The sequence below is a fragment of the Hemiscyllium ocellatum genome, chromosome 19, assembly GCF_020745735.1.
Source record: "Hemiscyllium ocellatum isolate sHemOce1 chromosome 19, sHemOce1.pat.X.cur, whole genome shotgun sequence".
In the NCBI taxonomy this organism is placed as follows: domain Eukaryota; kingdom Metazoa; phylum Chordata; class Chondrichthyes; order Orectolobiformes; family Hemiscylliidae; genus Hemiscyllium; species Hemiscyllium ocellatum.
This window is the reverse complement of record NC_083419.1, coordinates 59959962-59981540: the sequence shown is the minus strand read 5'-3', so window position 1 is coordinate 59981540 and position 21579 is coordinate 59959962. Positions and strand designations below refer to the sequence as shown.

The window sequence follows — 21579 nt, the reverse complement described above, 5'->3', positions numbered from 1 at the left end:
GAGGGGGGGTGTGAAGTTTGGGATGGGGTGATGACTGTGAGGGTGTCGTCCTTTTGTAAAGCTGTTAATGGCTGCTGTAAGTGTGATTGTTGTACACAACGAAACATTTGAGTAATCGATCTTTCTCTCTCTCTCTTTTTCAGATTCCTAAGCCGGACCTGATTTCAGGGGAGGGCAGTTTTAGGTGGAATACGGCGGGAGGGCTTGTGGATTACAGCTGTTCTTACTGATACTGGCAGCGCGCACAAACACACACACACATACATACAGTCCAGCCGGACTGGGAGACTCCAGTCTGGAGTTCTGCAACTTAGTTAGCAGTCACTTATTTTCCACCCCTTCTTCCCAGAGCTCACTGGCTGCCAATGAGACAACTTCACTGTCCTTAAGACTTGATTTGAGAGAGGCACACACACACACACACGGAGATGGGGTTTGAGCTGGATCGTTTCAACGAGGAGGTTGACCCCGATCTAAAGTGTAACTTGTGCCACAAGGTGTTGGAGGACCCCTTGACCACACCGTGCGGTCATGTCTTCTGCGCGAGTTGTGTGCTGCCCTGGGTGGTGCAGAAAGGCGTGTGCCCTGTCCAGTGCCGGAGGATGTCCACCAAGGAGCTCAACCACGTCCTGGCTCTGCGAAACCTCATCTCCAAGCTGGACATCAAGTGCGACTACAGGTCCCGGGGCTGTGGGAAGGTGGTGAGCTTGCAGAAGCTGGCCGAGCATGTGGAGATGTGTGACTACAGCCCGGCGAGGTGCCGGCACGCAGGCTGCCAGGAGGTGCTCAACCTGAAGGACATGGACCACCACATGCGGGAGAGCTGCGAGTGCCGCCCGGTGGGCATCTGCGAGCAGGGCTGCGGGCTGGTGCTGCTGCACCGGGAACTGAGTCCAGCCGCCGCCGCCGCCGGCCTCACTCACTGCTGCGTGGCGGCTCTCCGCTCCCGGGTGGGCTCACTGCAGCGGAGGGCGGCCGGCCTGGCCCGGGAGCTCAAGAAGCAGGCGGTCCGCGCCGGCCACCGGGAGCAGGCGCTGCTCGCCCAGGTCTCGGCGCTGCAGAGCGAGGTGCAGCTCACGGCCCTCCGCTACCAGAAGAAGTTCAACCAGTACATGGTGCACATCAGCAGCATCAGCAGGAACATCGCCGCCTGCTGCAGGGTGAGACCTCCAGCCAGTCAGGGCAACTGGGCAAGAGCAGGGGGCAACTGAGGGGGATAGAGGGCAACTGGGCAAGGGCAGGGGGCAACTGAGGGGGATAGAGGGCAACTAGGCAAGGGCAGGGGGCAACTGAGGGGATAAAGGGCAACTGGGCAAGGACAACTGAGGGGGATAGAGTGCAACTGGGCAAGGGCAGGGGCAACCGGGCAAGGGCAGGGAGCAACTGAGGGGGATAGAGGGCAACTGGGCAAGGGCAACTGGACAAGGGCAGGGGGCAACTGAGGGGATAGAGGGCAACTGGACAAGGGCAGAGGACAACTGGGCAAGGTCTGGGGCAACTGAGAGGGATAGAGGGCAACTGGGCAAGGACAGGGGGCAACTGAGGGAATAAAGGGCAACTGGGCAAGTGCTGGGGCAACTGAGGGGGATAGAGGGCAACTGGGCAAGGGCAGGGGGCAACTGGGCAAGTGCTGGGGCAACTGAGGGGGATAGAGGGCAACTGAGCTGGGGCAACTGGACAAGGGTAGGGGGCAACTGAGGGGGATAGAGGGCAACTGGGCTGGGGCAACTGAGGAGGGCCAAATGAAGGGGATGTGGAGGAACTGAGGAGGGGCAATTGAGAGATTATGGGAGAATCTGAGGGGACAACTGGAGGCAACTGAGAGGGTACAGAGCAGTAACTGGGGGCAACTGAGAGGGTACAGGGCAGTAACTGGGGGGCAACTGAGAGGGTACGGAGCAGTAACTGGGGGCAACTGAGGGTACGGAGCAGTAACTGGGGGGCAACTGAGAGGGTACGGTGCAGTAACTGGGGGCAACTGAGAGGGTACGGTGCAGTAACTGGGGGGCAACTGAGAGGGTACGGTGCAGTAACTGGGGCAACTGAGAGGGTACGGTGCAGTAACTGGGGCAACTGAGAGGGTACGGAGCAGTAACTACGGGGCAACTGAGAGGGTACAGGGCAGTAACTGGGGGCAACTGAGAGGGTACGGAGCAGTAACTGGGGGCAACTGAGGGTACGGAGCAGTAACTACGGGGCAACTGAGAGGGTACAGGGCAGTAACTGGGGGCAACTGAGAGGGTTCAGTGCAGTAACTGGGGGGCAACTGAGAGGGTACGGAGCAGTAACTGGGGGCAACTGAGCGGGTATGGAGCAGTAACTGAGGAGGAGGCAACTGAAGGGACATGGGGCAGAAACTGAGGAGGAACATTGTGGAGAATGATGGACATGGAATAGTATTTGAGGAGGGGACATGTGGCACTAACTGAAGCAGGAACATGGTGAGCACTTGATGGTGCATGGAGGCGGACAGGCCAATGGGAGGGATAACTGAGGAGCCAATGTGGGGGCATTGGGGAGTAAGTTGGAGAGTATTGGTGGGGGTAATGGGAGGGGGTGAGAGAAAAGCAATGGGAAGGTGAAAAGGGAGCCGGAGAGGAGCGGGAATAGACAGCAGGCCGAGCTTGGCAGAAGGATAAGGTTTGGAAGGAAGATAATGGGAGAATGAGGGGACATGGGAGGGGAGGGCACAGTTGGAGAGAGCAGGGGCTAGGGGCAATGAGTGTATGGAGAGGAAGGGGAAATTGGAAGGAATAGGGGGAAATGGGAAGAGTAAGCATGGAGGGGGAAATGGGGAGAAATCGGAGTCGGAAAGGGGAGAAATTGAGGAAAGAAATGGGGTTGGGCAAAGAGTGGAGAGGAATGGGAGTGGGGAAATCGGGCATTTAGAAGGGAGGTAGGACTGGGGAGAGGAGAGGTAAGAAAGGGTGTGGGTGGAATGAGATAGTTTATGTTGGTGAGTATAGACATGTAAGGGAGAGGAGGATTTGGAGAGGAGGTGAGAAGGGAGGGTGATGTGGAATTTGAAAGGAACAACTTGGAGTGAAAGGTAGACATGAAGGAAGTTTTGGAGGGAGCAGAGGTGTTTAGTCAGGAGAGGTTGCGGTTGGAGTGGGTAGCATGGGGGAAATGAGGATTCAGAGAGGGGAAGTGGTGAAAGGTAGGGTTAGAAGGACATGGGGAGTGAGCTGGAAATGGGGGGGTGGGGGGTGGTGGTGGGGGAAGGTTAGTGGAGGGTTGAAGCAACATGTGGAGTAAAGGGGAGAGATGTTACAGGGAGGAGAATTGATAGGGCATAGACTGCTGAGTGGAGGGGCAGTTGATGGGGTTGAGGGGGGGAAAGATGATGAATGGAAAGGGATGTGGGATGTGCCAAGTAATGTGGCGGGTAGCGGAAGTGGTGAATATAGGAACGAGGATGGGAACAAGGAGATAAGATGACTGGGGAGTGAGGAGAGAGAAGGTAATGAGGAGAAAATTGTTCCATGATTGAGGAGGAGTTGAGTTAGCAGCTACTGTCTTTTGTGTTTTTGCAAATGTTTACAGAGTAACTACCTTTTGCATATTAGTTTCACTACTGTCTCCAGCTAATATTTGCAGTCAATAACCTGGTCAGTCATTCAGTCACCGATGTGTTGGTTAAAGCAATGCTTGTCAGATTCCACTGGGAATACAATGGGGGGAATCAAAATAATGGGAATGAATGATGGGAAAGTGTAAGAAATATCTGTCTCCGACTCTGTGTGTAACATTTCTATTAATTCCGATTAGAGCTGATTGGAATACAATGAGAATTTTCAAAGAAGATGCAAAGCCCAGTTGGTTGACAAGTTGAAAATATCCTGTAATCCCATCACCTGATCTTTGAAATTCCTCTTCACTCAGGCAGACCTTATTTGTGGTGTGTGAAGGAACGGGGTGCCCTCGTGTTTAACTCCACTTCTAAATACAGCTGCTTGCGGGAACCCTGCAGTGATTTAAGATTTAGAATCGGGGATTACAAGGCCACCCTTCAACTATCTATTGTGTTGTTGCCAAACCTTTCATTTAGTGCTGAGAGTTCTGCCCTGGGCTGCAGTTTGCAGTGTTTGAACTATCGTTTGTTTGAGTTGTATTTACAGTTGTGTATTTTATAAAAGTACAAATTTGGTTGGGATGTTTTCTGATTCACTTACCCTTCAGGCTCAAAATCGCATAAAAAAGTATAGTGTTTCACAGAAGGGCAGATGAAAACGAATGTGTGCTGAGGCGTAGAGTTTGGATTCCTTGTGCGTTTGTTATAAGGAGTCTTGCTGTAACTGTCCCATCATCGTTCTGTCTTTGAGCTGCTAACTTCTTCAGTCTTCGAAAATGTCAATTCTGCTCACAGGCTGTTGGATGACAATTAACAGCGACTGACAATAAGGAAAAATCTTGAAGGTGGTCATCAGCTCAGTTCGAGCAAAGTTAAAATAGGTATAAGGATAGCGAAGCAGCAGGGAAATTTGTGATGTGGGGTTGCCAGTGTTGGACTGGGGTGGACTAAGTTAAAAATCACACAACACCAGGTTATTGTTCAACAGGTTTACAGCGGAACCTGAATTATCCAGAGGACCCGGGTGGGAAGTATTTCGTTCGGTTAATCGAATTCCGCATAATCGAATGCCGGATAATATAGTTTAGTTGAGCATCTTGGTGATTTTGCCGGATAATCCGAAATTCTGATAATAGAGGTTCCTCTGTATTAGAAAATACTAGCTTTCAGAGCACTGCTACTTCATCAGATAGTTCTAGAGTATAAAATAAAAGGACACTGAATTTATAGCCTATAATTTTAGTGGTTTTATGATCTTATACTCGACAACCACCTGATAAAGGAGCAGCACTCCGAATATTAGTGCTTCCAAATAACCTTGTTGGACTATAACCTAGTGTTGTGGGAAATTTGTGAACTTCTGCAGGATTTGACTACAATATCTTCCCCATTGGAACCACTTGTCAAGTTGACAATGCTCCCCTGATCAGGGTTGGGTGGGAAAGCAGCAAGAACTGTGTTCTTTCTTTCAGACGGTGTTCTCTTAACTACTGACGCTGTGTTCAGATTATTAGCTAAACGATATTTTTGAATGAGTTGCACTGGAAGTACAATGGCAGGGTTTAACAGGCGTTGAACTCTTATCACAACATTGAGCTGTACTTTCCATTGAATTCATACCTGCCTTTGGCATGAAGTTGAGTAAAATGTGATAATGAAACTTGTACCCAAACACTGAGTTCATTTGGTTTTAACACTTTCCTTGAAGCAATCAGACAGGGCCAGGTGGGTTTGGTTAATGCTCCAGATCCATTTCCACTTGTCCACATCTTCCCTGTGCCACAATACTGTGTCCCGAAATCCAAAGGAAAAGAGGGTGTTGGAAATCAGAAATCGCTCTTCCCCAAAGGCTGTGGGTGCTGGTTCTGGGTTAAGTGTTGTGGTTCCAAGTTTTCCAATTTTGCCTGATGTACCTATGCTGAACAGACCATTCAGTGTTCAGTGTACCACAGAGTTGAGACAGAAGCAAGGCATGTTTTTTGGGAGGCCAACATTACTTTAGGCTGCTGACTCTGGTTACAAAGAGCTGTAAGACGCATTGACCTTTGTGGTGTGTTGCCACTAAAATCGTTGCAGTAACTATTTTAAATTAAGCTGCTATTCATGGGTATAGGTGGTAAATGCTAATTTTCGAATGCTAGGAAACTCTTCTGTCTACAAGAAACAAACTGCATTTATGTAGCACCTTCTGTGACTTCAGGACATGGCAAAGGACTTTACAGCCAATTAAATCCCCAGGACCTGATCAAGTGTACCCCAGAACTCTGGGAAGCTAGGGAAGTGGTTGCTGGGCCCCTTGCTGAGATTTTTATATCATCGATAGTCACAGGTGAGGTGCCAGAAGACTGGAGGTTGGAAAACGTGGTGCCACTGCTTAAGAAGGGTGGTAAGGACAAGCCAGGGAACTATAGACCTATGAGCCCGACATCGGTGGTGGGCAAGTTGTTGGAGGGCATCCTGAGATACAGGATGTACATGTGTTTGGAAAGGCAAGGACTGATTAGGGATAGTCAACATGGCTTTGTGCATGGGAAATCATGTCTCACAAACCTGATTGAGTTTTTTGAAGAAGTAACAAAGAGGATTGATAAGGACAGAGCTGTGGACATGATCGATATAGACTTCAGTAAGGTGTTCAACAAGATTCCCCATGGGAGACTGGTTTGTAAGGTTAGATCTCATGAAATGCAGGGAGAATTAGCCATTTGGATACAGAACTGGGTAAAAACAATGACTGCAGATACTGGAAACCAGAGTCTAGATTAGAGTGGTGTTGGAAAAGCACAGCAGTTCAGGCAGCATCCGAGGAGCAGGAAAATCGACGTTTCGGGCAAAAGCCCTTCATCAGGAGTACAGGCAGAGAGCCTGAAGGGTGGAGAGATAAATGAGATAAATAGGATACAGAACTGGCTCGAAGGTAGAAGACAAAGGGTGGTGGTGGAGGGTTGTTTTTTCAGACTGGAGGCCTGGCTCTAAGTTATTCTCAAGTGTAGTCACTGTTGTACTTTAGGAACTTCAGCAGATGATTCATGCAGACAGCAATTAAATAAATAATTACGATGGGTTCAGTTTTAGTAATGTTGGACATACACTACCTCGCAGGTGTAAACTTCTCCATCCTTAAAAATAGTTGTTTCATGTCTCAACTAAAGAATGTCACTACTGATAATGCTATATTTTGACATTGCAAAGCAATACTGACAGTCTGGATTTTATGTTAAATTCTTTAGAGTGGGATTTGAACTTGCAAGATTCTGACTTAGAGGTGAGACACCTTTCCCTGAACCAAGGCTTACTGGTAGGGTAATGAGGGCAAAACATTTTGGTCAATTACTGGCAAATGTGGAGAAATGAGACAGGCAGCCTCTTTAACACTCTCAACTGTACCTTATGCTGTTGTGATGCTTTAGTCCAGTCTGAGATATTTACAGTTTGTGTTTTTTTCAATGCTTCTAATTTCCTGTTTTCCTTCCAAAAAGGAAAATGGCGAAACAAAATCGTTAACTATAGTTTTACATCGAGAAAATGACACACTTGGATTTAACATTATTGGCGGAAGACCCAATCCGGTAAGTTTTTGAAGGGATTTCAGTGTTCCTTGTTTCTAACTTTGATCTTTTCATCCATCGTTTATTATTTCTGCACAATGTGAAGATTTCTGAGAAACTGTCTGGCACCGTGTACATTTCAGATGAATCATAAGGAATGTCTCAGATGTTTGCTGTAATGTTGTACAGTCGATATAACAGATGATGGCCGATCCTTTAGGAGTCTGGAGTCTTAAATTGTAAATATCTAATGGCAGACCTATTATAGAGTCCTCCATATTTGCACTGACCTCACTTGCAGCTGGCTATATCTAGCAACTTGTGTAGAATTGATGTAACAGACATTTTGGTTTCAACAATTTATTTGTACTGTTTATTGAAGTACTTTGTACTCCATCCAATACTGTATATTACTCACTTTATTTAAAATTGGTCAATATTTATAATATTCATTACATGTCAAAAGTCTCAATTAGCCATTAGATTTTATTATAATTCAGTTTGGACGTTGCTGATGGTAGACTGCAGTTGGGAAAATGCACCACTGTTCAAGTTTTTCAAAGATTATCTGTTTACAGTAGACATGAAGAGAAAGTGTACAGTGGTGGAGTTTGTGCTGAGCATAACTCCAACCATGGAGATTTGTCCCCACCAGTTTTCAAAGACCACAGTTCTCCTGGGACTCCTTGATGCCATGCTCAGGCAAATTCTGCATTGGCATTAAGAGCAGTCATTCTCTCCTCACTTCTGGAATTCAAACCTTTTGCCCATGTTTTGACCAAGGCTGTAATGAAATCTGGAAATGAGGATTCCTGGTGGAAGCCAAACCGAATATCAGTGAGCTGATTATTGCAGCGTTGTGCTTCATGACAGCGTTGTTGAGAGCCGCTTCTGTCATTTTGCTGATTGAATGTAGGTTGATAGGACAGTAGCTGACTCAATGAAACTTTGTCCTATTTTTTTATCAACAGGGACATAGCTGGGTGATTTTCCACATTGTCGGGTTGATGCCAGTTTATCTGCTTCAGTGGGGCATCTTGGCTCAGGGTGTAGCTCGTTCCGGAGAACACATAGAGTCAGAGATGTACAGCATGGAAACAGACTCTTCGGTTTAACCCGTCCATGCCGACCAGATATCCCAACCCAATGTTGTCCCACCTGCCAGCACCTGGCCCATATCCCTCCAAACCCTTCCAATTCATATACCCATCCAAATGCTTCTTAAATGTTGCAATTGTACCAGCCTCCACCACTTCCTCTGGCAGCTCATTCCATATGTGTACCACCCTCTGCATGAAAAAGTTGCCCTTTAGGTCTCTTTTATATCTTTCCCCTCTCACCGTAAACCTATGCCCTCTAGTTCTGGACTCCCTGACCCCAGGGAAAAGACTTTGCCTATTTACCCTATCCATGCCCCTCAATTTTGTAAACCTCTATAAGGTTACCTCTCAGCCTCCGATGCTCCAGTGAAAACAGTCCCAGCCTGTTCAGCCTCTCCCTATAGCTCAAATCCTCTAACCCTGGCAACATTCTTGTAAATTTTTTCTGAACCATTTCAAGTTTCACAACATCTTTCCGATAGGAAGAAGACCAGAATTGCACACAATATTCCAACAGTGGCCTAACCAATGTCCTGTACAGCCGCAATATGACCTCTTCAGTAAAATTTCCATAATGTACATCTTTACTGCATGCACTGTGTTTAGCCATTTTTTGATATCACATGCGATGAATCAGATTGGATGAAGATGCAAAATGCTAATGCTTGAGGTCTCCTTGAGGAAGAGGTGGCGACGGATGATCCACTCAATGTTTCTGGCTGAAGATGGTTGCAATTACTTCTACTTTGTTCTTTGGGTTGAGCTCATGGTGACGTTTATGATAACTACTCCCAACTCCCACAGTATCTTGACCATATGTCCTCACAAACTGCTTCCAATAAAGACTCCATTCCATTCTCCCAGTTCTTCCATCTCTGTCGCCTCTGTTCCAATGATGCCACCTTTGACCAGGGGGCCTCCAAAATGTTCACCTTCCTCAACCGAGGATTCGCCAGCACTGTGGTTGACAGGGTCCTCAGTTGTGTCCGACCCATCTCCTGCATTTCAGCCTTCTTCCCTTTTCCCTCCTGCAATAGGAGTAGGGTCTCCCTTGTCCTCATCTCCCATCCCACCAGCATCCACATCCAGAGGATCATTAGTCATCATGTCCACCTCCTCCAGCAGGATGCCACGACCAGCCTCCCTTGTCAGTTCTTTCCACTGGGACCATTTATAGAATCCCTACATTGCAACTATTTGTCAGTACCATAGAGACAATTACAATTGTACTACTTAAACCATAATTATAGCCTTGAATATTATGGGCATTTCAGGAAGCCAGTCTCATCTTGTGAAAACATCATCTCTTTCTGCTATCTAGAATTTCTGCCATTGCAATGGACCTTTCTTTTCCCACTTTGCTGAACTGGATATATTTGTACACTTCCTGAAAAATAACAATTAAGGTGGGAGTCTTTCCGTGCCTCTTAGGTGCGTCTTGGACATCCTTTTTGTAAATTTTACACAAAAGCTCTGCACAACTGGCATAATCCTTCCTCACTGTCCAACTGACAGGAATTGAGCTCACAAACTACTTTCCTTCTGATCCCACTGCTTGTGGGAAAGAGCAAGGCACAACCTGTTACTTTTTTTGTAACTCCTGTCCAAATATCCACTTCATTCTTCCATTGACCATATGGTTGCAACTCTGGGAGCAGTGGACTGTAATCATTCCTCTCAACAGTTCATACCTGCTTCCTGTCATTTTTCACAAGTACTGCTCAGATATGAGTTTCCAATCTAAAATAATTCATTTCTGAACTTCCAATTTTCATCTTTCAGGCATTTGGTCTCTTCTACCATGTGCCAAGATCATGAGAAAGAGGAACAGGGCATCCAATCTACGTAGCTTGCTGTGCCGTTCATGCCTGATCTAGTTCTCACCTTAACTCTATCGTGCTGTACTTCCACCTCCTCAAGAAAGTTAGTTGGTGATGGATCATGCTGGAGCCAGCATTTACTCCTTCTGTATTTATTTACAGCATTAGGCACTATAGGCATTGGCTCTTCACCCATCTACCGCATTTTTATTCTGAACCTTTTAATAGATAGGGCCGCGGGCGAATCCCCAATTAATGGCCACCATCTACATACAGCTAAACAATTCATTTACAGATAATGTCACCTGTCATCTTGGATAATCATAAAAGATTCCAGAGTAGTGCTTGAAGAAGAGAAAATGGAGTTTGCCTTAGCTTCTTGGCCACGATGATTTATGAGCTGGAGAGGGAGAAGAGTTACTTCAGTTTAACCTTACTTGGGACTTGGCAATTTCAAGAAGCTGGATTAAGGGTTTGAGTTCACAGTTAGATTACTTTGTCCTTCACAGATAAGGAATCGAGTCTACCATCTTGGAAAGGCAGGGATAACCAGGGTCTGTTAACACTGGTTTCCAAATGATTTCTGCACATTAGAAGGCACTCACGATTAACAATAAAAAATGGTTGAGAAAGTCCATGTGGAATAGATATTGAGTGTGGGTTAAATTAATAATTTCAACTAATTCACCTAACACTGGTAGTAAAGGGAGAAAGGTTGGGGTTAGTTGAATAAGATTACATGTCATGTAAGTACTGTTCATGTACCAGACGTTGCAATGGGCAAACTGTACTTTTCTCAAACCTGTCTTCAGAAAGGTCATTAGATGTGATAGTAAGCCAAATATAATGTTGGATTAGGAATGATCTAATGGTCTAATGCAGAGGGTGAACACATTTACTTCACCCTTAGACTTGTTTGTGTCTCTAGTGGGTGAAGCATTGGAGTGCTTCCTAATTCAAATGCTTTTTAACTTGCCCTTCAGTGACAGAATGAAATGCTTTAAGCTCTGAACACTCTAATTATTATTTGGTTTCGCTGTAGAAATTATCTAGTTTTTAAATTGAGAAAATCAAATGCATCCTGGAAGGGAAACCACCAGCTGTAGGAAAGCGCAAGCTTTTCAAGTTAGTATGTGTAGAATAAATAGACTGGAGGGAGATTCCTACGCAGTGCAGACTGTCAGGACATGTGAATGCATCTACATTCCTACAATGCTGTGTTTGCTTCAGCTATTTCATCCCGGGGTTCTCTCAGGAGTTAGGGAGGCATTTCTGAGATCCTGGTTTGAGACTACCTTGCCTAGCACCAAAACCTCTTGTGAGCACCCAACTGTTCCCCTGTTATTAAAGCAAAATATCATGGATGCTGGAAATCTGGAATAAAAACAACAAATGCTGGAAATAATCAACAGGTGAGGCGACGATGATGAGAGGAGGAAAGCTGAGTTAACATTTCTGGGCCGTGACCTTCAAATGCCATAGATCTGAAAATGTCAACTCTTTCTCTCTTGCTGGATCTGAAATGTGAACTCTGTTTCTCTCAGTGTAGTTGCTACCTTGACCAGTTCCCATTTTATGTTTATTTTTAAGTCCCCATTGTTTCAGTTACCTTCGGTAAAAATCATAATATGGATGTAGATTTGCTTGCTAAGCAGGAAGGTTGGTTTTCAATGAACCTTGCAGCTCAGTGAGCAAAACTACATCCAGAACTTCAACCTGAGCTACAAATCTTCTAAAAAAAATCATTATATTTATTTGCTGGTTGGGACTTTGATTATTGTTTTCTGTAGGAAAATGGTCCAAAGTCTGGTTGTGTCATACACTGCCAGCTAAAAGTCTTGGTGCCAAACCTAATGAACTGCAGATAGAATGGTTTTGAAGGTGACTTGTTGCTTCAAAGTTTACTGTTAACGTTGAAGCTCCCTTTTTTGTATATAATTGACACTTGTTCATTATCTCCAGGATTAATACCCAATGAATATCACTGAGAAGTGAAAGCTGATTTATATAACCTTGGGGCTCTGTGGCACATTAGTCAAGTCCCTACCTCTGAGTTTAAGTTCCATCTGCTCCAGATGTGTGTCTGGACTGTAGATTAAAAATATCTATAACCTTTTCTGATGTTCAGTCTGGCTTCATCAGCCATTTACTAATTGTCTTTTGTATTTAAGAACTGTAAATGGGATGCGAGCAATCTCTGAGCATTGCCTGAGCTGTTCCATTCACCAGTGCGATCTTTGAGCTTGACTGTAAAATCTAACTTCTCACTCCAGCAGCGTACAGGGGGAGTACTGTTTCTTAGGCATGCTGTCTTGTGGATAAGACATTAAACTGAAGCTTTGTCTGCTGTCTCAGGCGGCTGGGACAGATTCTTCACCAGAAGTCAAAGTAGAAATGGTGCTCTGTCCCTCAAACAACATGATTGAAATACATTATCCAGTCATTGTAATTTGGGCAATGTGGTGCATGTTTGATTTGGCTTGATTTAGGCTGTGTTGATATTGTGGAAGGCAATATAAAAATCCTACATTTTGACAGTGATCTACTTTCAAGTAGAGCTTCATGTGCTATGGGATATCTGGTCATCATGAAAAGTACTATAGAAATAACATTTTTTTTTCTCAGATGATCAGATTAAACCAAAAGGTCAGTGACAAAGAGGGCTATGTTTTGTTTTGCTGGTTTCTTTTACTGCTAAGTATTCTTGGCGCTTTAGAAAAAAAATCAGTAAGTTGCACCTTTTCTTTGTATTGTTGGACACTAACAGGAGTCCAGTGCTTCTGGTCTGTTTGAGGCAGATTAATGCTTACTTAGAAGATATCTAGAAACAAGGTTTCCACTCTTTTGCACCTGAATATGGCACTATACATAGATAAAAAGGCTTTGAACTTTCACAGCACCTTTGGTGACCTTAGGCTATCCCAAGTTGTGTTACAACCAATGAAGGAGGAGAAAGTGAGGTCTGCAGATGCTGGAGATCAGAGCTGAAAATGTGTTGCTGGAAAAGCGCAGCAGGTCAGGCAGCATCCAAGGAACAGCAGAATCGACGCTTCAGGCATAAGCCCTGAGGAAGAGCTTATGCCCGAAGCGTCGAATCTCCTGTTCCTTGGATGCTGCCTGACCTGCTGCGCTTTTCCAGCAACACATTTTCAGCTCTGTTACAACCAATGAAGTACTTCCAAAGTGGAATGCAGGAAATAGTGCATGCATGTGCACAGCAAGCTCCCACAATGGGCCGTGAACTGAATTTCTATGTTAGCTGAGGGGTATAATGTCAGGAGAATGAGGTTAACTCCTTTGCCTTCAGAATAGTTCCACAGGCAGACAACGCAATAGTTAATTGTCTCACCCCGAAGATTTGAGTTGCTGGAATCTGTCTGCAGCTGCTCAGTTTGGTTTGCAAGATATATGCCCAAGTCTAACTCATTTCAGAAGCTAGCCCATATTAAACACAGCTTGAAGCAGATTAGTGCTTGTCCTGTTACTGCCTGCTATTTTGTGTTAATGCATGACTAACCATCAATAACACTGTAGGAAATCTGTTTAATTAACTGGGTGAAAGGGGAAAGAATATGATTTGTGTTAGTAGTAATAATTAAATTGATCAAATGCCTTGAAGTCATTTTTTCATAATTGTGGTTTACCACATCTTAAAATCTCTCCTAATGTGAGAGCTTGTGCCAACATCAGCTATGTCTCTGTTGGCAGCAGTTTATCTCTGAGTTAGAAAATTGTACGGTTGAGATGTTAATCAATGTGGAGGTAAAGGTTCCACGGTGCTGCTTTGATGTAAGTTGAAGGAATCAATGTTAATGTGATGGAAAATATTTATCCCTTAACCAAGATAACTAGGATAATTCATCTGGTCATTGTCACATTGCTGTTTGTGGGACCTTGCTTTGTCCAAGTCAGTTCTATGTTTCCTCTATTACTATTCTTCACCACTTAACATGATCCAGAGTTTCCCCTTCAATGTTGATGAGATGTGGGATTTTTATCCTGGCCAGGTTTAGGTTGACATGGACTTTGGTAATATTTAAGGACAGGCTGAGTCTCATGTCTGAAGAATTGATCAGACTGAGAGTGGCTTGCTAATCATATGCAGTAAGCAACAACGTTGCAGATGTCCTATATGACAGGTCATGCCTGTCCGCAGTGGCCACTTTAATTGTGGTATGGAGGTAATAGAGGTCAAAGCATTCTCCATCTCTGATGTATGTTGAGCACTTGCCATATGCTGGCTGTAATCTCTGGACAAGTCACCCATTGATGAGGAGATCTATAACCAGGTCAGATCAGCCAAAGTTTGAAAACAAAGACCTCTAAATTCGAATTATTTAAGTTATCTAGAATTATTTTGCCAATGCATATTAAAAGAGTAGAGTCTTAAATTACTTTGTTTCCTGTGAGGATTTAGGTCCTCTGCAGCAGTTTACTTGAAACATGAACAAAATTAAGAAATTTTCTGATGTTTGAAGAGGGATGAAGCAAGTGATCAGTCAATTCTGTGTTTAATAAGTGTGATTTTAGCAGACCATTTGAGTTCAATTGCTACTTACCAGTACAAATGTGGCTTGGAGGTACGAAAACAAGACATGTGCAGGTTCAGCAGTTAAGTGCTGATCTTTAGCAATTCTTGTGGACAGATGTACATACCCTCCATGCATTTATTCTTGTGATCTGGAAGGAATGAAATATACTGACTGACCCATGTTCAGAATGGCACATGGGCGGTGGAAGTGGGTGCAGTTTTTCGAAATAGCACCTGATGGTGGCAATCCAGAGGGACTAAGGAATGGGAAGGAGCTAGGAGTCCATCTTGTTCTCCCATCTTTCCTCTCCTTCTCTGCACGTGCTGCTCACCCTTGCCCTATCTCACCTTCCCATTCCTTGTCTGAAGTGAACCCCTAGAAAGATTGCTACAATTGAATACTGACCAGTAAGGTGGAGTAGATGCGGTTTTCAGTGAATTTCTTGTGAACGTGTTGGTAATTTTTGTACAGTCTTGACAAACTGCCTGAAAAGTCTCCCAAAGTGCCTCAAACATTGTCTTTAAAACTCTAGCAGCTAGTCAACAGTTTACGCTGTGCGTGCCTTGAAATAGTATCCAAACACCTCGAGCAATAACTTACTTATACCTGAACAACTAGTCATTTTTATGTTGAGACATTAGCTGAAGCACTAGACACCAAAACATTGTGGTGCCTCTTTAATGCTCACTAGTCGAAAGTTTAATCATTACTTGGATCCTTAATGATCCTATAGATGTCAGTTTGTAGTTCACACTTTAACATCAAAATGACTTCTTGCTCTAAAAGCCATTTAGACCAATGTTGTTCCTCAATATCCCATTGTGACTGTCATTTTTAATGTCTATCATATTTGGAGAAAGTCACTATCTATAACTCTGGCATGGATTTCAGTGTAGAAGGTTACGATGTCTAAATTTAAAAGCACTCTTACTCATGTCTCTACCACTCTCTTCATTGTTATGCTATTTGGCTGCCTTCCAAAAGGTACATTATAATAAGTGTGTATTTATATATAGAATAGATCATTCTCTATGTTATGCATGAAATAGAGGCAAACACAGAATATGCCCTCAGTAAATAGTTTCAGTAGTTTATATCACTCAATATTGGAGAAAGCTTAGGTTTAATAAAAAGGACAAGTGTTTTGTTTGTCAAACTCAGGCCTAAAGGTTTCATCAAACTAAGTGTTGCACGCAGAACCTCAAGCATCCCCATTCTCCTTATCAAAGATTACTGGACTGATGTTGTATTTTTGAAATTGTCTTCACCTCTGCTGAATGTTTTGTAAATTTTGCCATACCTGTTTTGTCCAAGAAATTTAGCTGAATGGGTTTGTTGCATTGACAGTACACAGTGGTTTCAGTGGTTATCTGTGACCTTGAACTATGAAGGGAGGAGCTGGTCATGATTTATGCTTCTGATCATTGTGGATGTGGCACGGCAGGGTGGCTCAGTGGTTAGCACTCCTGCCTCATGGCACCAGGGATCCAGGTTCGATTCCATCCTCGGGCAACAGTGTGTGTGGAGTTTGTACATTCTCCTTGTGTCTGCATATATTTCCTTGATTGGCCATGAGAAATTGCCCGTAGTGCCTAGGGATATGTGTAGCTTAGATGGATTAGACAAGGGAAATGTAGGGTTACAGAGAATAAGTTGAGGGGGGGGGAAATGAGTCTGGGTGAGATGTTCTTTGGAGGCTTGGTGTGGACTCGATGGGCGAATGACCTGCTTTCACACTATATGGGCTGGAGCTTGGTTGAGATGTCCCAAGTACTTGAGTTACCTTCAATGTCTATATTCGTACAAAAGCATCAGTCAGTTGTGTCATGATACAGAGGACAGGAAGAGGACGGGAGCCTGAAATCAACAGCAAAACAGAAATTAATCTTTTAGTGTGTCAGCACTACATTTTTTCTTTCTTGTGGTACAGTGTGGTTAGAATGACATCGGTATGGCCAAATTTTGTTGCCATTCACAATTCAATAGATTGTTGGCTCGTAAATTAGACACTAAAGGACACAGAGCAGCTTTGGGAAAGATCTACAGCACACAGATCGACTGCAGTGATTGCATCTAACATGGTAGACTGATGTCAGAATTCTGCCATTTGACTCACCCATTAAATCTTATAGTGAGTATAGTTATGATGGAAGTTTATGGGTGGATTGCCTGCTCACCACAATTATAACTTTAACCCAGTGGCAATGTCGAATCTCACATTGTTCACAATGTTTCTTTTTAATGCATGTCATTTGTTTTTCAAGTTAGCGACTTAAAACCCTTTTCATCTTTGCACTGTCAAAAGAGTGAAATTTAGACTGAATAGATCCAAGTTGCTGTTTCTGTATAATGTCAAGAAGCTATGAATGATAATCTGATAACTAGTTTAATTCCTTGTCTTGGTTGTTGCAATATTCAACTGATGAGAATGATTGATTGTATTTAATCATTTAGAAAATAAAATCACCAAGTATTTAGATCATCGAATGTGTGTTTCAAAATAATGCTGAAATGTTGACCCTGCAATCCGTGTTTTCAATAGGCTTCCCTCAACGGGTAACAGAAGAGCACCTTTGTTCCCAAGGGTCAGGGACATCTTGGAAGCTACTGAGCAAAGCCAACTGAAAAAGAGGGCAAAATTTGGAGACAATAATCCTGATGTGCTTTTGAGCACCGTTTGAGGATTGTGGCCTTTGACATGAACTAGGAGTATATATTCAGCCATATTAGAACACAGTGATGCCCAGGAAGAAAGACACTAAGACACATGCCTCTTACCCCTTTGAGGACTCCAACATGTGTTGAAGGACCATGATTAATTTATTCTTCTACCTGTTCTTGATAATTTCACCTTGTGTGATAGGTGCTAATTGCGTCTCAGTGATTGAAAAAAGGATTATTGGCCAGATATTTCCCAAATAATCTGGTTTTCCATTTTAAGAAACATGGTTCGTACTTGCCAATTTTCAACATCCTGACCTTATTATCGGAGTTTTGAAATATTTCAGCCCAAACATCTGGTGTATCTTTTGCAAATTCCCTCATGACTATCTTTGAATGGGAATTATTATCAGTTAGAGTCATACAGCACAGATGGAGGCCATTTGGCCTGGCATTTCTATACAGGCTGCTTGGAGGCTCTAACCAATGGGTCATCAACCTAAAATGTTGATCCTGTTTCTCCCTCCATAGTTGTTGCTTGTCCTGTTGAGCATTTTCAGTTTCTTTTTGGGTTTCCAACATAAATGGTATTTTGCTTTAGTCTCCAACTAGCCCTGCAATTCATCTATTGTTCAAGTCTGTATCCAATTACCCTTATTGGGGGGAGGAATGAATTCAAATGTGCATCCACCACCCTTTTTAGGCAGTGCACTGCAGTTCTTATATTCTCAAAAGGAAGTCTCCTCCCCATTCGTGGAGCATCCTGCACGGCATCTAATGCCCCAAAGTGCTGTACAGCCAATGGACAAAGACCAATTTCTTGCATTTCTTCAAAAGAATGCATTGGGATCTTTTTAGTTTTGCCTGGGATTGCTGAAGGGGCTTCTGATTAGCATCCAAAATACAGTAGCTTCAGAGGTTCACAGTCTGTGCTGCTTTGGGATCTCAGCCTGGATTATCTGTTCAAATCTCCGAGGCCAAACCTATGAGATCAGTTTTATGCAAACTGACCTCTGCAAAAACTTCAGCCTGAATAAGACCTTAGTAACTGTGCTTTTATAATGATTTGATTAGATTTATTGTCACGCATACCTAAGTACAGTGGAAAGCTTTGTTTACGAGCAGTACAGACAGATCAAAGGGTGAAAAGAAAACTTAGACAGAGGCACACAGATTACATTGCACGTATAAGATCAACATTAGCAAGATCAGCATTCTCTGAAGTTAGCGAGTCCATTCATCAGCCTAATAACAGCAGGGGAGAAACTGCTCCTGAACCTGTTGCTGCATGCGCTGAACCTTCTGTATCTTCTGCCTGATGGAAGAGGTTGTAGGAAAGCATGATCCGGGTGTGATGGGTCTTTGATGATGTTGCCAGCCTTTCCGCTGCAATGAGCTATGTAGATGGAGTCCATGAATGGGAGGTTGGCTTCCATGATAGTCTGGGCTGTGTGCACTACCTTCTGCAGTTTCTTACCATCCTGGGCAGAGCAGTTGCTGTACCAGGACATTATGTGCCTGGACAGTGTGCTTTCTATGGTGCATCTGTAGAATTTGATGAGGGTCCTTGTGGACATGCTGAATTTCCTGAGTTGCCTGAGGAAAAGGAGGCATTGTTGTGCCTTCTTGACCATTGCATCTACGTGAGAAGTCCAGGACAGGTTGTTGAATGTCATCACTCTTAGGAACTTGATGCTGTCAACCCTCTCAACCTCCACTTCATTGATGTAGCTGGGGACGTGTTCCCCTCCTTTCTTTCTGAAGTCAATGATCAGTTCTTTAATTTTGTCAACATTGAGAGGTTATTACCATTGCACCATGCCACCAAGCCCTCTCTCCTTTCTGTATTCTGACTCTTCATTGTTTGATATCCATCCTACCCACAACAAACTTGTAGATGATGTTCATTTTGAATTTGGATGCACAGTTGTGGGGTTACGGGGAGTACAGTAGGGGGCTTCAAAAGCATCCTTTAGGAAGCTCCAATATTGAGTGATATTGTGGAGGAGGTGCAGTCATCACTGATGGTGGTCTGTGGGTCAGAAAGCTGAGCATCCAGTTATAGAGAGCGGAGCCAAGACCTGGATCTGGGAGCTTTGAGATCAGTCTGGAGGGGATACTGTTGTTGAAGGTGAAGCTGTAGTCAATGAGTAGGAGTCTGGTGTAGGTGTCTTTGTTGTTCAGTTGTTCTAGGGATGAGTGCAGGGTAGCCTGGCCGGGAGCCTGGAATTGATGTGGGCCATGATCAGCCTTTTGAAACACTTCATGATTATGGAGGTCAGAGCCACTGGGTGGTAGTCATTAAGGGACGTTGCACGTGCTTTCTTAGGTGTGGGGATGATGGTGGCCTTCTTGAAGCAGGTGGGGATTTTGGATTGGAGGAGCGAGAGGTTGAAGATGTCAGTGAATACCTCTGCCAGCTGGTCTGCACAGGATCTGAGTGCTTGGCTGATGATACCATCCAGGCCTGTCGCTTTTCTTGGGTTGACTCCCAGGAAGACATTTGTTGGGGCAGGTGGCACTGCGCCACTGGCATTCTGCTCAAACCGAGCATAGGAAGTGTTGAGCGCATCAGGGAGGGATGTGTCTTTGTTATGTCGCTGTGCTTCATTTTGTATCCCATAATGCTAATCAATAAATTCAAATGCTAATTTTTACATTATAAGGCCATAAGGAATAGAAACAGGAGTAGGTCATCTGACTCCTCCATCATTCAATAGGCTTATGGTTGATTTGGCATTTCCAGCATCCACTTTACTGCCCTTTCCCTTGCTTCCCCAATTGTCAAGAAATCTGCCCCCACGACTCTCTGTGGCAAGGAGTTCCAAAGGGACTCAACCCTCTGGTTCTAGACAGTCCCACAAGGAGAAGCATCCTCTCAGTATTTACCCTGTCAAGCCCCTGAAGAACTCCATAGATTTCAATGTGACCACCTCTCATTCTTTGAAATTCCAATGAGTAGCAGCTAAACTTTGTTCCTAAGAGAGTCCCTCCATTCCAGGGGTCATCCTCGTGTACCTTCTCTGAACAGCCTCCAAGGAAATGATGACCTTTCATAACCAGGGGGCCAAAACTGATTACATTACTCTCATGTGGTCTCACCAGCATCGTGTCCAGTTGCAGTAAGACCCCTCTACTCTTATATGCCAAACCCCTTGAAATAAGGGCCACCATTCCATTTGCCTTCCTGATTACCTGCTGTACCTTTTTCTACTCCACTTCCTTCCTCCCTCTCTACTGTTGGTCATAACTCCACCATGACAATTCTCCGACAGTAGCACTCATTTATTAGTAAAACACTGAATTTTAATTTTTTAGCGCAGCTATTTGTTCAGTCCTATTTTCTCTTGTTATAATTGTGAAAAGTTTCTAGTGATAGCAATTTTCTTAATGGAGATTCCATAATTGTGCAGTTTGAAACCTTTGAAGGAATTGAGAATGCAGAAGCTCGTCACACAAAGATTTGGAAATTTAGAATGTTTTATTTGTAGGAAATTTGTCAGGAAAAACTGACATCTTGAAGGACTGGGGCAATTACTTGACATTTTTCAGCCCAAGCCTGGAGGTTGTTTAGGTTTTGCTGCAGGTAGGCAAGCATGACCTCATTATCTCAGGATTTGCGAATGGAGTTGAACATGATCCCATCGTCACTCTGTGCCCAATCTTGGACAAGGAATGGGCATTGATGAAAACTGAAGATCGTTGGTGTTCCAACTCTCCCAGAGGAGCGCCTGCAGCAGTGTTCTGAGCTTAAAATATTTAGTGAAGGCCAGTCTTCAAGCCCCGTGTGACTGTATTCACTGAAGAGTCTTCGTGCTACATTCTGCTGAGACGATTTGATGCCTTATTTGTCAAATGCTGCTGTCAAGGGCAGTCACTCAAATCTCAAATTCAGCTCTCTTTCTATCCTTCACCCCCCCCCCCCCCCCCCTCCCCCTTCCAATGTTGGGAAGCAATTTTACTGAGTTCTGACGTTATCCAGCTAGCATCAGGGAGCAAAATATTGGTGAATAACTGCTGCTTGACAGCACTGTTGAGGACTTGTGTTGATTAAGAGCAGACTGATGAAGTAATATTTAATTGGATTCAATCTGTCCTGTGACTTAGAGACCAAGGACATAATGTGGATGATTCTCTCCATTGCTGGATAGTTTGCTACAAATGGAATAATTTGCGGGAGGTGCAGTTCATTTTAAAGCATACATCTCCAAGGTTACATCTTGGATGTTCTTGGTGTCCATAGACTTTGCTGTATGCATTGCATTCGGCCAGTTGACAAAATGGGACAAATCGGCTCACCTGCAGGCTTTGATGTTCATCTTAGAAGGAGATCTACAATTCTGT

At 44.1% G+C, this 21579-nt stretch overlaps 1 protein-coding gene across 2 annotated transcripts in view; it reads left to right on the top strand.

Moving 5' to 3' along the window:
* Positions 1 to 272: 272 nt before the first annotated feature.
* The window catches only part of pdzrn4 (PDZ domain containing ring finger 4), a 472471-nt gene continuing 451164 nt past the window's right edge, over positions 273 to 21579 (top strand). For both annotated transcript variants that reach the window (XM_060839983.1, XM_060839982.1), the window contains exons 1-2: positions 273 to 1160; positions 7054 to 7143. In XM_060839983.1, coding sequence (XP_060695966.1) covers positions 429 to 1160; positions 7054 to 7143 — 822 coding nt within the window. In that variant the 5' untranslated portion in view covers positions 273 to 428. The remainder of the gene's footprint in view (positions 1161 to 7053; positions 7144 to 21579) is intronic.